The 16,064-nt window shown below is 41.8% G+C and overlaps 1 protein-coding gene across 3 annotated transcripts in view; it reads right to left on the reverse strand.

Annotated features, from left to right (window-relative positions):
* Positions 1–16,064, reverse strand: part of LOC139441873 (cyclin-dependent kinase-like 5) — a 65,502-nt gene that overhangs the window by 16,767 nt on the left and 32,671 nt on the right. For 2 of the 3 annotated variants that reach the window (XM_071222620.1, XM_071222618.1), the window contains exons 6-12: positions 15,673–15,793; positions 10,816–10,875; positions 9,440–9,530; positions 7,669–7,858; positions 6,635–6,715; positions 5,485–5,648; positions 4,047–4,854 (exon numbers count right to left, since the gene is read on the reverse strand). In XM_071222620.1, the coding sequence (XP_071078721.1) occupies positions 4,047–4,854; positions 5,485–5,648; positions 6,635–6,715; positions 7,669–7,858; positions 9,440–9,530; positions 10,816–10,875; positions 15,673–15,793 (1,515 nt within the window). The remainder of the gene's footprint in view (positions 1–4,046; positions 4,855–5,484; positions 5,649–6,634; positions 6,716–7,668; positions 7,859–9,439; positions 9,531–10,815; positions 10,876–15,672; positions 15,794–16,064) is intronic. The other variant, XM_071222619.1, reaches the window with a different exon arrangement.

Consider the following 16,064-nt stretch of genomic DNA (forward strand, 5'->3'; position numbering starts at 1 on the left):
CAATAGACCATATATTGGGATAGTCGTCCACCATGTTGCTAATGTCACAATCCATGGGTAATAGACGCACTTTCAAGCTTTAAAAATATTTCCCCGTATTAAATAATGGAATCTGACCCCGTCAATGTCAGACAAGTCAATTTTATGAACAGGTGGGGGGTAAATTTGATCTTTCCCACATATTCTCAAAATCTTCATGGCGATTATCTGTACCTTTTCTCCTTATACTGATTATCATATCTCTCCCACTTTCGGAAGAGAATGTTCTGCAATTGCGTTTATCTACTCTGTCGATGGCTACATCTATGGGGAACAACTCACAAGACACTTCCCTCTCAAAATAATGTTGTCCTATTTACGTCATCAAGTTGAGAGCGCATGTTCAAATCTCTAGAAATGACATCATGATAAAACAATGACACAACGAACCTTCCTTCTTCATTGTTCTTTGTGATTAATAAACATAGCTATCTTATATAAGAGCCGAAACTACTTTCTTTAACAAACTGACTGGGGCTGGCACAGTAACAAACAGTGTCTTAAGTGTAAAAAGTACTGCTAACAGCTTCAGTAGCAGAGCCATTAGCGATGTCATTTGATATGATGTCATGGTAACCAATGACATCACAATGGTCTGCAAAGAATTGTGATGCAATTTCATGGCAGCGATATCTACAGTGTAGATATTGCTTGATCTAACCCAAGCGATATCTCCTGTGGGAGCCAGTTTTTGATGATAAGAAGACATGTCATCATGGAATTGGCTCACGTGAGGCACTGTCTTCATCAGCTGATGAACGTCAACAAATACAACTTCAATCCTTAAATGCAAATATCCCATAAACCACTTAACTGCAAATCATGACTTGAATACTTCACCAAATTAATGTATGTGCCAAACCCTTGGCAAAAATGTCATGAAATTTATGCATTTAGGTCATCCGGAAGTTTATCATCAACAAATGACAACACCCAGACACCCTGTTCAGTTCAGTAACAGGGTTAATTCTTCTCACAAAGTTAGGTGAGGTTATTGGGAGAATGTCATTGTGGGAAGTTTGAACAGTGAATCTAAGTGACAATCAACTCCAGTATGTCCACATATCGCTAGCAAGGGACCCTCACATTTTTTCACATTTGCAATCAAGCATGATCTAAAACAGGATACGGCAAGACACCATGGAGACATGCACATATCTAAATCTACAACAACAACTACTACTACAACTACTGCAACTAAACTACATCTACCCCATCACCAGTGTAACAAGCAGCCTACTCCAGCTAACCTCCAACTACCCCCATCACCAGTGTAACAAGCAGCCTACTCCAGCTAACCTCCAACTACCCCCATCATCAGTGTAACAAGCAGCCTACTCCAGCTAACCTCCAACTACCCCCATCACCAGTGTAACAAGCAGCCTACTCCAGCTAACCTCCAACTACCCCCATCACCAGTGTAACAAGCATACTCCAGCTAACCTCCAACTACCCCCATCATCAGTGTTACAAGCATACTCCAGCTAACCTCCAACTACCCCCATCACCAGTGTAACAAGCATACTCCAGCTAACCTCCAACTACCCCCATCATCAGTGTAACAAGCAGCATACTCCAGCTAACCTCGAACTACCCCCATCATCAGTGTAACAAGCAGCATACTCCAGCTAACCTCCAACTACCCCCATCATCAGTGTAACAAGCAGCCTACTCCAGCTAACCTCCAACTACCCCCATCACCAGTGTAACAAGCAGTCTACTCCAGCTAACCTCCAACTACCCCCATCACCAGTGTAACAAGCAGCCTGCTCCAGCTAACCTCCAACTACCCCCATCACCAGTGTAACAAGCATACTCCAGCTAACCTCCAACTACCCCCATCATCAGTGTTAGAAGCATACTCCAGCTAACCTCCAACTACCCCCATCACCAGTGTAACAAGCAGTCTACTCCAGCTAACCTCCAACTACCCCCATCACCAGTGTAACAAGCAGCCTGCTCCAGCTAACCTCCAACTACCCCCATCACCAGTGTAACAAGCATACTCCAGCTAACCTCCAACTACCCCCATCATCAGTGTTAGAAGCATACTCCAGCTAACCTCCAACTACCCCCATCACCAGTGTAACAAGCAGCCTACACCAGCTAACCTCCAACTACCCCCATCATCAGTGTAACAAGCATACTCCAGCTAACCTCCAACTACCCCCATCACCAGTGTAACAAGCAGCCTACTCCAGCTAACCTCCAACTACCCCCATCACCAGTGTAACAAGCAGTCTACTCCAGCTAACCTCGAACTACCCCCATCACCAGTGTAACAAGCATACTCCAACTCACCTCCAACTACCCCCATCACCAGTGTAACAAGCAGCCTACTCCAGCTAACCTCCAACTACCCCCATCACCAGTGTAACAAGCAGTCTACTCCAGCTAACCTCCAACTACCTCCATCATCAGTGTTACAAGCAGCATACTCCAGCTAACCTCCAACTACCCCCATCATTAGTGTAACAAGCAGCCTACTCCAGCTAACCTCCAACTACCCCCATCACCAGTGTAACAAGCAGCCTACTCCAGCTAACCTCCAACTACCCCCATCACCAGTGTAACAAGCATACTCCAGCTAACCTCCAACTACCCCCATCACCAGTGTAACAAGCATACTCCAGCTAACCTCCAAATACCCCCATCACCAGTGTAACAAGCAGTCTACTCCAGCTAACCTCCAACTACCCCCATCACCAGTGTAACAAGCATACTCCAGCTAACCTCCAACTCACCCCATCACCAGTGTAACAAGCATACTCCAGCTAACCTCCAACTACCTCCATCACCAGTGTAACAAGCAGCCTACTCCAGCTAACCTCCAACTACCCCCATCACCAGTGTAACAAGCAGTCTACTCCAGCTAACCTCACACTACCCCCATCACCAGTGTAACAAGCAGTCTACTCCAGCTAACCTCCAACTAACCCCATCACCAGTGTAACAAGCATACTCCAACTCACCTCCAACTACCCCCATCACCAGTGTAACAAGCAGCCTACTCCAGCTAACCTCCAACTACCCCCATCACCAGTGTAACAAGCAGCCTACTCCAGCTAACCTCCAACTACCCCCATCACCAGTGTAACAAGCATACTCCAACTCACCTCCAACTACCCCCATCACCAGTGTAACAAGCAGTCTACTCCAGCTAACCTCCAACTACCCCCATCACCAGTGTAACAAGCATACTCCAGCTAACCTCCAACTACCCCCATCACCAGTGTAACAAGCAGCCTACTCCAGCTAACCTCCAACTACCTCCATCATCAGTGTTACAAGCAGCATACTCCAGCTAACCTCCAACTACCCCCATCACCAGTGTAACAAGCAGCCTACTCCAGCTAACCTCCAACTACCCCCATCACCAGTGTAACAAGCAGCCTACTCCAGCTAACCTCCAACTACCTCCATCATCAGTGTTACAAGCAGCCTACTCCAGCTAACCTCCAACTACTCCCATCACCAGTGTAACAAGCAGCCTACTCCAGCTAACCTCCAACTACCCCCATCACCAGTGTAACAAGCAGCCTACTCCAGCTAACCTCCAACTACCTCCATCATCAGTGTTACAAGCAGCCTACTCCAGCTAACCTCCAACTACCCCCATCACCAGTGTAACAAGCAGCCTACTCCAGCTAACCTCCAACTACCCCCATCATCAGTGTAACAAGCATACTCCAGGTAACCTCCAACTACCCCCATCATCAGTGTAACAAGCAGCATACTCCAGCTAACCTCCAACTACCCCCATCACCAGTGTAACAAGCATACTCCAGCTAACCTCCAACTACCCCCATCATCAGTGTAACAAGCAGCATACTCCAGCTAACCTCCAACTACCTCCATCACCAGTGTAACAAGCAACCTGCTCCAGCTAACCTCCAACTATCCCATCACCAGTGTAACAAGCATACTCCAACTATCCCATCACCAGTGTAACAAGCATACTCCAACTATCCCATCACCAGTGTAACAAGCAACCTGCTGTGATGTACCTGAGTGCTGCTTCGTGATGTGCGTCTTCTCACCTTCTTCCTGTCCATTCTCGGACTGGCAGCATTGTTACCGCCCTTCCCCCCACCTCCTACACCTCCGCCCGTGGGGTAAACCCCCACACCACCTCCACCGGTGGGATGCCCCTGCCCAGGGGCCTGAAGACTGATGGTGAAGGTATTGCTCTTTCCCCGGGGCGAGGACTCAAACTCCTCTTCTTCCCCACCGCCCGGAGGTTCATGTTGATGCACGTCCATCACATTTTCTCTCTTTTTCATGTACCGAGAGTCACTTACTGTCCAGTCCATCTTGTCATCATTCGACAACTGCATAGCACTTGAGTCTGGATGTCCTTGAGTTCGATTTTTAGAAGAGTTTGCATTCGACTCCAAAATATTTCCATTACGAAAATCTTGAAATGTACTTTGATGGCGATTGTCAAACGTGGACTTCTTAGATTCGGGATATTTGTTTCCCTGCCTGGGATCAGCATCCATAATGGTAATCTCTGTTCTGCTTACTGCTCGATTTTGGGGTCTGGCACTGCCCCCCTCCCCAAAGTCCTCCTCAGCCTCGTCCTCCCCGTGTTGCTGACCTTTGACCTGACATAGCACCACACTGGTTTTGTTGGCCGAGTTGGCAGTGGACTGGTTTCGCACCTGCTTCAGGAACTTCATGTCTCCAGTGGAGGAAGAGGTTCCCTGGATCACATAGCTCTTCTCCTCATCTGTGTCCATCTTCTCCGCTTCAAACACCTGGTTCTCCTGCCCTGCCCCTGTGCCAGGCCGGTCAGTATTCTTCATGTTCTCACTGTACAGACAGAGATCAGGTCATCAAACAGCAACAATAATTTGATGTAGTTATGCCACAACATGTCTTTGTTTAGAATGCAGAGATTTAGGCCACTTAAATGAATCTAAGTTCTATTGATGTATATGTGTGTATGTGCGTCTTGGTTAAAGCCGAAAATATACGTCACCTCATTAATTTATTATTTATTTGTTGCTTAATGCCGCACTCAACAATATTCCAGCTATATGACGGAGGACTGTAAATAATCGAGTCTGGGCCAGACAATCCAGTGATTGACATCATGAGCATCAACGTATGCAATTGGGATACAACGTGCACCAACCATGTCAGTGAGTCTGACCACCTGATTCATTTGATTGCCTCTTGACCTGTTGACCACAAAATCCCAACAGGGCTGTAAATCTTACTGGCAGTGTTGTGTAGCACTACTGGGGTACAACTGTACCATCCACCTTCATGAAGCAGAAGACAATGACAAAGTATTACACAAATCCATCCATTCAATCAATCAGCCAAACATTACCCTGTCCTCTCAAACCTGCACCTTGTATATACAACGCTAAATAGAACCGTACCACATAATTTTCAACTACCCAGAGAACATATAGTGTGATACGTTAGTTTTACCTAGTGATGTCATCAGTGATGTCAGTTTTCCGCTTCTTGTTTGAGGTATAGTTTTTGATGGAGACGTGGTTGTTGCGATGTAGCAGCTGTTCTGTGACGAATGCGTCATGATTGAGGCACTCCTCGATGGGACATCGGTCCAGTGGGTCGAGTTGCAGTGTTCGCTGGAACACACAAGGAACATTCATGGAAACACAGAATCTTGTGGAATGCTGATGATGAAGTAAATGAACTTTGTGTTTCATGCTACATTCAGTAAAGTTTCAGCCATTTGTAAACTTTGTCATCAATACCAATATGTAAATCAGGCTACACTATTGGAATTTAGGAAAGAATGAAAGGCTAAAATATCACACACAGAGGCGGTCTGACAATCTTGCCTCCATCAGATTTGGCCATCTTCCCAAGGCAAGACAGTTAACTGACTTTAAAAGTCCAGTTTCAACCCTTGCCGAACTAGGCTGGTATTATGGAGTTACATTTTGGCTATGCATAGTCCAATCAAAAGCGTGCACCAAAATTGAAATCTGGTTCGTAAACTGTCGATTGCAGGATTTGCAAAGCATGTGCACCGTCAGCTCGTTGTCGGCAGATATTTTCCAAATCTTTTCATGATTTTAATCAAGGTGCTCATGCGATTTGATGCATTTCGCGATGTAAGACCCGTTTTATCACAATATAGATCTTGATTATCGATCAGATCGTCCTGACTGGGCACCACCATTTTGTGTGAAGCAAACAAGTGATACGAGAAGTGGAATCTGATTGGGCCATAGGAGAGGCTTAGAAGGGACATAACTGGTTATAGCCACTGGTGGCGCTACAATCAAGCCCAGTAATTCCAGCCTAGTTCGGCAAGGGTGGAAACCGGACTTTTAAAGTCAGTTACCTCTCCTGCCTCGGGAAGATGGCTTTGGCAAATCATTTTGTCTGTCATACAGACCCTGATACAAACATATCTAACAAAGCCCATGCAAGTCTATACTGTTTGGCAAGTCTAGATTACTTCAGTCTGAAAATGAAAGAGTCCCTGGGCTCCTTTTTATTTTATTTTTATTAAGATAATTTAAGAACTGTTTTTGTTTCTGTAAGATATTTTCATTTCAGAGACTAGATGTTAGTCTAGTAATCATGCTGTGCTGTTACTTACTTGCACGAAGTCAATGAGGACACTATTCAAGATTCCCAGATACCGTTTGGTTATCGTTTGAGGACTTGCCACTGCTGGGAACTACAAACACAACACAAACAACACATTTGTGAATACAGACCCCGGAGTTTCATAAAACAACTTCTGTGATGAAGACACACAACTCACACTAGTTTCAGTAACACAAGTTTGTTAATTCGACACTTCAATCAATTCAAAGTCTGTCCACTTGACCCAAGTTAGTCACTGTGACATCTGAGAACATCCCATCACGGCCCAGGTCAGAATGACCTTTCATAAGACCAATCACACCGTCGTTTACCAGATCAGGAAAGTGACAGTCGGAATGTGTTTTCTAATCAAGCAAACTCGAAAAGGTTAACATGGGGTATTCTGTATGACAGATTCATCAAAATCATCGTCTATATCTCACTTCATTGGGATAAACATATGAACGGAAGAGACATTGCATTGCATGTGTGAAGTACTGCCATATAATCTCGGCCTTATCATAGACATTCCAGAATGTTCTGTTTTTTTCAGTTTACATTTACCGTATTCGACGTAATAAGCGCCCCACTCCAATAAGCGCCCACAGCGATATTTGCTAATATATTGGCTGGTGAATAATCCCAGTTAGCACCCTTCCAATTGATCAATGTGCACAAGACTTATTTGTTCGTGTATAATACGCACTCGTGTTATATGCACCCTTAATTATGGGCAATTAAATTCTGGAAAAATATATCTGTCGTATATAAACATTTCCGGCTGTCAGCATAAACCATGAAATTTATCTTTCAACTCTTATCTTTTTTCATCCCAAAAAAATCTAAAAAGAGCCCCCTATTTCTAATTTTGAGAGCGCCCTGGGCGCTTATTACGTCGAATACGGTAAGTCAACATTAAAAATCTCAGCTATTCAATTCATATAATAAGAAAAGCTTTGGGCTTCATCTTTCTTAACTGCCCAAGAGATCGTCCTGTGAATGTCAAAATGTCTTCTCACATCTTAGAGACATTCCTGTTCCTACCTTCAGCCCTGAGAATCGGGGGTTCTTGTAGAACATGTTCATCTGGTCTGGGGGCAGTGGCCCTATGACCTTCTGTATGACAAACAGCTGGTCAATCTCACTCTCCCCGGGGAACAGCGGCTGACCGTCACTCAGTTCTCCCAGGATACAGCCGATGGCCCAGATGTCCACCGCCTTGCCGTACGCAGCACTGAAATGTATATAGATGTCTTACAGAGAGCATAGATGTCCTACGTAAAGAAAAGATCTGTATGGAACAAAGATGTCCTGCATAGAGCACAGGTGTCAAGCACAGAGCATAGAATTCCTACATAGAGCATATATGTCCTGAAATGAGCATAGTTGTCCTGCATAGAGCATAGATGTCCTGCAGTGAGTATTGATGTCTTACATAGAGCACATCTGTCTACATAAAGAATAGATTTGCATGGAGCATAGATGTCCTGCATGGAGCATAGATGTCCTGCATGGAGCATAGATGTCCTGCAGTGAGCATAGATGTCTTACATAGAGCACATCTGTATACATAAAGAATAGATCTGCATGGAGCATAGATGTCCTGCAATGAGCATAGATGTCCTGCATGGAGCACAGATGTCCTGCAGTGAGCATAGATGTCTTACATAGAGCACATCTGTCTACATAAAGAATAGATTTGCATGGAGCATAGATGTCCTGCAGTGAGCATAGATGTCTTACATAGAGCACATCTGTCTACATAAAGAATAGATCTGCATTGAGCATAGATGTCCTGCAGTGAGCATAGATGTCTTACATAGAGCACATCTGTATACATAAAGGATAGATCTGCATGGAACATAGATGTCCTGCAATAAGCATAGTTGTCCTACATGAAGCAGATAGTTGAGCTCAGACGTCCTACATAGACCACATATGTCCTGCTTAACAAATAGCTCTGCATGGAGCATAAATGTCTTACATGAAGCATAGATGATCTGCACAGAGCATAGATGTTCTGTAATGAGCATAAATGTCTTGCTTTGAGCACAGAGTACAAATAGACTTCTGCTTACTTGAAGTTAAACGACATTAGAACTTGGCAATTTGAGCCAGACAAACAGCGTTATGAGCAATGCCATGCTTGTCATGATCAAACAAGTCACACATTGTAAACACCCTATCACTTTGTTTAGGGGTTGGGCAGTTCTGAATGGAAAATAATAAAGGCTATGCGATATTTGTTGTGAATATTTAATACACTTCATCATATGTGAGCTCTATGGCATCTACATCTCATCTATTGAGGAATATTTGTGTTCCATGTGGGTTTTCGATGGTCAACATGGTTAGGATCAAAATTTCCCAACTGTAGCACTAAAGAAATGAATCACTTTAGAAACCCGACATCTCACTGGCTGAAAAACCAACTCAACTCCTTTAGATTGGGCAGTCATACTTTACACATGGTAACAAATGTTATACTTGCTGACTTTGTGTGCTGGCAACTAGGTGCCTCACTCTGGCAGTGTGGCTTTGAATCCCAGATGGGACTCAACCAAAAAGTACTGGAATCTGTACTATACTGAGAAAGTGTTATCCCAAATATAACATTTGTTATATTTGACCACATTTTAAATGACATTTTGGGTTCTTAATGATTATAGTTACTGATCTAAGTAATATTTATACTGTAGATTCATGACCATATAGAAATGATAGACAGATGTGAACAAATAGCAGTTCATTTGCAAGAGAGAGGGTGAGTTAGACTCATTTGATACAAGACATTCTAAATAGATGATTAGCTTACCCCAGCAGCAGTTCTGGAGACCGGTACCACCGTGTAGCCACGTAGTCTGTATACAAGCCGCTGGTGCCACCAGAGATGGTCCGGGCAAAGCCTGCAACAGAGACGCCACAAGTCACATCAGGGACAGCTACAGCTCCTTCTCCACATCACTAACAGCTGCTCTTTTCATTGGCCCCGTTCCACAAAGCGATCTTAGCGCTACGATTGTCGTAAGTCAGTGTTACAGAATGGGAGTTACGATCAACTTAGCGCTAAGATCACTTTGTGGAACTGGACCATGGTAATTTCATAATTAGACAACAAACTTAATACCTATCTAAAACATTAAGCTCAGTGGTTCCACTAATGCATGAATAAGGATGATTAGAGGCAACTTTACAAATAATTTTCATTCTAAAATAAGCAATTCCTTGACCCAAACTGATTTTAAAGAAAAGTAGGTATTGACATTTGCTGAAAGTTTCATCTTTTGGATTATTGGCTTGCTGAGTAAACCTTTCCTCAAGGAATCTTTAGTCAAAACAATGTAACCCAAAGTTTTGGGAGGTCATAAAACAAATTTAAATGTAATTCTATCGAAAACTTTTGATAAATTTGACATTGATTTTTCAAAGGATTCACAACTTAGAATTTGTCAGTTTTATTAAGCCAAAATTGTTCTTTTTAACTACGTCTCATTTGCTCTCAATCTGACTTGTAATAATGTTTCTGGTGTCACTCAATAAACACATGTCAGTAGAAATGATATCTGGTTCTCTCCACATGCTATCTCAGTAAAATCAGATTTTAGTCCTTGTCGCTATCGCTAAACTAAGATCTGAGGACATCCCATTACGGGTCACGTCAGAACGACCTTTCATCCTACCAATCAAAGTGTCGCTTACCAAATCATGAAACGGACAGTCGGAATGTGTTTTCTAACCAACCTCGAAAAAATTAACACAGGGTATTGAATGACAGTTACGGCCCATATGACTGATTCCGTCAAGATTATCATCTATCTCTCGTTTTGAAACATTTGAACAGAGGAGGCATTGCACAGTACGTGGAAAGCATTGCCATACAATCGCAACGATACATAAGACATTCCGGAATGTTCGCTTGTTCAGTGTTCAAAATTTTAATCGAGAACTATTACAAGATATTTTTCAAGAGTTGTCTGAAATGGAAGTCGCCGGGTTGAAACGAGTGAGGTAAAGCTCGAGAAAGCTGCTTTCTAATTGGCTGATGTCGACTTCTTGTTAGTCGTTTCAGTGGGAGGTCAAGGTTCGTGACCCGTAGTGGGATGTCCTCAGATCTTTGTTTAGCGGCAGCTAGAACTTAGATCTGATTTTAGTGAGATCGCTCCACACGTCTCCTGACGGAGTCCTACTTACCGAAGTCACACAACTTGAGGACATCATTCTTTCCTATCAAGAGGTTTTCAGGTTTGATATCTGCAAAGAAATGAGTGAGTAACGTCCCGCGTTGCTTTGGAAGATATCACAGCAACATCACATCAAGAATGACATTCCAAACACAATCCTAATGGAGACTTGATGTCAGATGTTTGTCATACAAATCATCAAACTAGGGGTACCTCAAGACTGTGTGCACATGTTTCTGTGACACGGGCAGCAGGCCAGCCTATGTTCCAACTTTGATAGATCTATGGGACCAGGTGCAACATGCACCCGATCCAAGATAGATCAAGTTCTTTAAATCGAGCTCTGGTCATAAATCCTATGTTCCTGACATCAACGACTCATTAGACGTTACCAAATTACAAAAATGCTATTAATCACTGTGATCTCTATTGAATGAATATATAGTATATTGTTCGAAGCATTTAACCATGCTTACTAGAATTGAGTCAAACAATACCAAATATTTATCGAATAACTAATACCAAGCATCTAACCTACTGACACCATGAAAGCTAAACAGCCAGAAAATACAAATCCAACAGAATTTCTAGTAATTCTGCTAACATTATTGTATCTAAACATTTGAATGCACATCTCACTTGAACATGTCCACTAACCCCTGGCAACAATGACAGAATTTCCTTGTGGCCACAGCATAGTTAGAGAGCTCTTGAAAACATAGATGTTGGATAAAAGACTGAGTCCTTTAGCTTGGGGAAACTTGAGTGAGTGAGTATGGTTTTACGCCACTTTTAGCAATATGCCAGCAATATCACAGCGGGGGACACCAGAAATGGGCTTCACACATTGTACCCATGTCGGGAATCGAACCCCGGTCTTCGGCGTGACGAGCAAATGCTTTAACCACTAGGCTACCCGACCGCCCCCCTAGGCAACTAGAAGGGTGGTAACCATGGTAACAGGTATACAAAACAAACTATTATCCATAATAACGTAACTGGTTCATAGAGTGCAATTACTTTTTCTACACTGTTTTACTTCAAACCAAGGTATACTTTCTTCAACACAGGAAGGAATTTTCCAAGGTAAATATACAATTTGTGCCTTATAAACATCACCACATAACAGCAACATGTGAATGACATGAGCTATCGATATTGAGAGTACACATTATTTGTTGATTACTACATGAAGTTCCAAACAATCTTGATTCTTTATTCTTTCTTATTCTTGTGTCTCAACTCTCATGTACAAACATTAGATTAACTGTAACAAATAGAAAGGATTTCATTGAGTATATGGCTTTTGAATTTCCTAAATTTACACATTAACTTCATAATAAAGCAGTAATACTAGGTTGGGCTTGTTTACTTTACAAAGACATGAACATTTAACAATAAGGTGTACAACACAAACCTGGAAATTGCACTAAGTACATAATAGTCCAATAAAATGTACAGAAACAATGCCTTAACAGCACTAAATAAACTGCACTTCATATACCTTTCATAGCTTTAGGCCATGAGAGTATTTATGAACAAAGTTGAAGTCTAGGGTGTATTTCCATGAGCCAAGTTTAAACCAGCCACAAACCCTCAATTATGAAGAATTAAGATACTGTGTATGGTAGAAATTAAGAAGATGCATTTATAAACAAATTCCTATTCATGAATTTTCAAATGAGTGACTAAATGTGCCTTACCATTACTTTAGACCTCACTGGCTCCTAGCATGACTTCCTCCTGCATGCTGCTTAAGCACATGGTGACATGACCACAAACAATCTGTGCTTATCTCCCTTCTTATTAAGGTTGATGTAAAATTGGCACATCATCAAAAAATGAAACATAACATTCAAACCCAGGAAATTAAATAAACATCCTAACCATAACAATTATTTAATATTGTATATTGCTGTTGTTATATATAATACATAATTTGTGGAAATTCTAGAAACCAGATTTGATACCTCCTTAACCAATTAAGCTATCATAATTGATAGAAAAAAGAATTAAACATTTTGACCATTACATAATTTTCTCAAAGAACAATACCGTGAATTCAAATACAAATTCTAAGTCTGTAATGTTCTTAACTTGTACAAATACATATAACATGTATTAGGTCCTCATTTCTTCACACTCCAAAATCAACCAACATCAAAAACACTTCCACTGACACATTACAATCACCTATCAACTTAATTCAGCCTGACTCAACCCCACAAGATTAATCTGCTCCACATCCCAAATACCCAATAAAACACTCTGGCTAACAGGCCACTGACTTAGCTCTTATATTACAACAAATATCCCTTTAATTGTCTGCCTGGAAAGGCTGCAATTAATCTAGCATGCTGCACTCTAGCTTCAACAACTAACTCCTCGGTCAGACCAGAATCTGCTAACACACTTCTATACTTGCTATAACCTAGGCTTGTATTGGGTATTAAGTAATACACATTGCTTGCGGCTACTTGACTCCACGATACACTAACAATGCCACATATAGCCAAACAACTTGGCCTCGTTTGGTTTCTTTTCAGCTCCACACAAAAACAAGCGACATGATTGATGTGGTATGAACCATATTGAATGGCCCAAGTACACTGAAGGTGACGGTGTTTCACAACTGGTTGGATGTATATAAGATCTGGCTAGGAAACATGTAGAATGCTAGAGGTCCTGTTTGACTTACCAACAGCACCCTACAATCAGTATGTATTGAGTATCTCAACCAAAGATTACTTCCATGTCAGTTCACACACATAAGGAAACCGTGAAACCTACATCATTCTACCTGATCATGACTGTCTTTTTACCTGTTACATTACTGGTGAGACAGTTCGAAAGGAAAATGTTCTGAATGAAGGAAAGAAATTACAACAAATAATACAACAAAAAATACTGCGAACATGGTATATACAAAAATAACGTAAATTCTAAATTATATTTTTTAAAATGAACTAGCCTAATATAGTTGAAGACAACATAAAATATTTCAAAAATGGTATTTTTTTAAGATTTGACATTGACTTTCATAGAGGGAGGCCTAACCTATATGAACGTCGGAGCTTGCGAGGTTGGCCATCACTCTATGATGGTTCATACCCCAATGAAATCACACAAAGTGAAATCAATTCTTATAATTGTTTATCACATTTTTTTAGCTCTATCGCGGAATAAAATAGTTCCTCAAAAAGAGATGTGACATGTGTATATGTATATGCACAACTTGCTCTTCAGAAACATCTGACACAACACATGTATTTAAATAATATCACCTTTAGATGAGAAAGGTCTGTTTAGAACTACCTCAGTAAGTCAGTCACAATGACAGCACGTCGTAATACATTCACATCAAGTACAAGACGTTAAAATGGCTGACGCTATAAACGTACTGGGAGAGATTTTGGAAGTTGTTAGTGAACCTGTGGCGGTTACATGTTTTTATCATATTATGGGTGGATTTCTCGGCAGGATAAAGCCAACTGATAAAAAAAATATCTGTTAGGGTCATATGCGGATAGAGATGCAAATATCAAAGGTAAAGTAGGGGCTACTTTCACTGTTTATAAACAAACATGACATAGCCCTAGTCATTCGGCAATCGAGTCAGAATTAACTACAGGCATAATTGCTATCATTATGAAAAGAATAGTCTAATATACCGAAAATCAGTGTCTAACTGTGACGTAGCTAAGGCATTTTACAAGTTTTGGCAACTTTGGAGATATAATTTGCGAAACAATTTAGTGATGGCACTAATCAAGCGGGATCACTTAACATATCTCTTCTTGTAGACCTCTGCGGCTTGGAATCTTTTCAACAAATAAAAATAGTTGTATTTGGCTGAAATATGTTTGAATTGTTACCTTGTTTCGTTTTGTCGCTGTGTATACATCTGACTACACTTCGCAACGCTATGACAGGACAGGCCGACTATCAACAACGTCTGACCGTGGCCGCGACGTTTCATAGACTAGGGTTAGAGTAGCTTTCCTTTGACAAAGGGCAGTTACTCTATCAGACAGACTGATGGAGTGCCACGAAAGGCAAGTAAAAACAATTTGTCATGGTCACAGTCAGCCTAGACACGGATCGAGTTGATACTACGATAGTTTGGATGTGCATTTCTTCGTTTTGTTCATTAGGATGAGTTGTAGCAAGGATAATCGAGAATGATCAGGCAGTCAAACTCTCTGACGTTTCTCAATGTATACTAAAATGCTGAGTTCAAGATAAAGTGCCTAAATGATCAGAAACACACTCTTCTGTATGTATTCATGCTAAGGAATTCCCAGGGGTTTCCCCTGGAATGTGGATGTGGGTGGGTGAGTTGGGTTTTACGCCGCTTTTAACAGTTTTCAAGTTATATCACGGCGTGTCAGCTTAATGTGGGAGGAAAGCCCGAAGTGATGCAGGTCTCAGACGTTTACCACTTCGATGAAACCCATGAGCATGGGTATGGTGCTGACAAACCTAGAAACATAATCGGGGTGAACCAGGATTCGAACCGACAATCATAGGTTTCTGGCATTCCCAAGGGACGCAACTCTGCACAGCGAATCGCGGCACCTTAGACGACTGGGACACCCGTGCCCCCCCAGGAATGTGGAAGTAGTCCGTCAGTCTTTACATCTTCAAGAACATGGTCTTATGAAAAATGAATTAACGTCAAATAGTGTCATTTGTTCACTAAAAAACGTCACATTCATGGTTACATGATCAATCTTTCGTCCAATGGAAAAGCTGTATATGACGTAAACTTCAAATAAAAAAATTATGATTTTTTAAAAACATATTACTACAATAAAATTCCAGGCTTTGATATGATGTCAATGTATGTTTCTGTAAGTTCAGCTACCTCTATGTATAATCTCATTGGAGTGGCACCATTGTATGGCGTTGCACAGTTGGTAGATGTAGCTCCGCACTTTCTCCAGCGGCACTCCGTTAGGCATCTCCTCCAGCAGCTCCAGCATGTTCTGCAACACAGAGCACATCGTACAGTGAGTGAGTGAGTGAGTGAGTGAGTGAGTGAGTGAGTGAGTTTTAACGCCGTTTATAACAGTATTCCAGTTATATCATGGAGTGTCAGCTTAATGTGGGAGGAAAGTCCGAAGTGATGCCACGAACATGGGTATGGTGCTGACAAACCTAGAAACATAATCAGGTTGAACCGGGATTTGAACCCACATTCACTCTACACAGTGAATTGTGGCGCCTCAGACGACAGGGCCACCCATGACCCCAACT

Source organism: Haliotis cracherodii, unplaced genomic scaffold (genome assembly GCF_022045235.1).
Source record: "Haliotis cracherodii isolate W230 unplaced genomic scaffold, xgHalCrac1.p SCAF_47, whole genome shotgun sequence".
NCBI classification, from domain to species: domain Eukaryota; kingdom Metazoa; phylum Mollusca; class Gastropoda; order Lepetellida; family Haliotidae; genus Haliotis; species Haliotis cracherodii.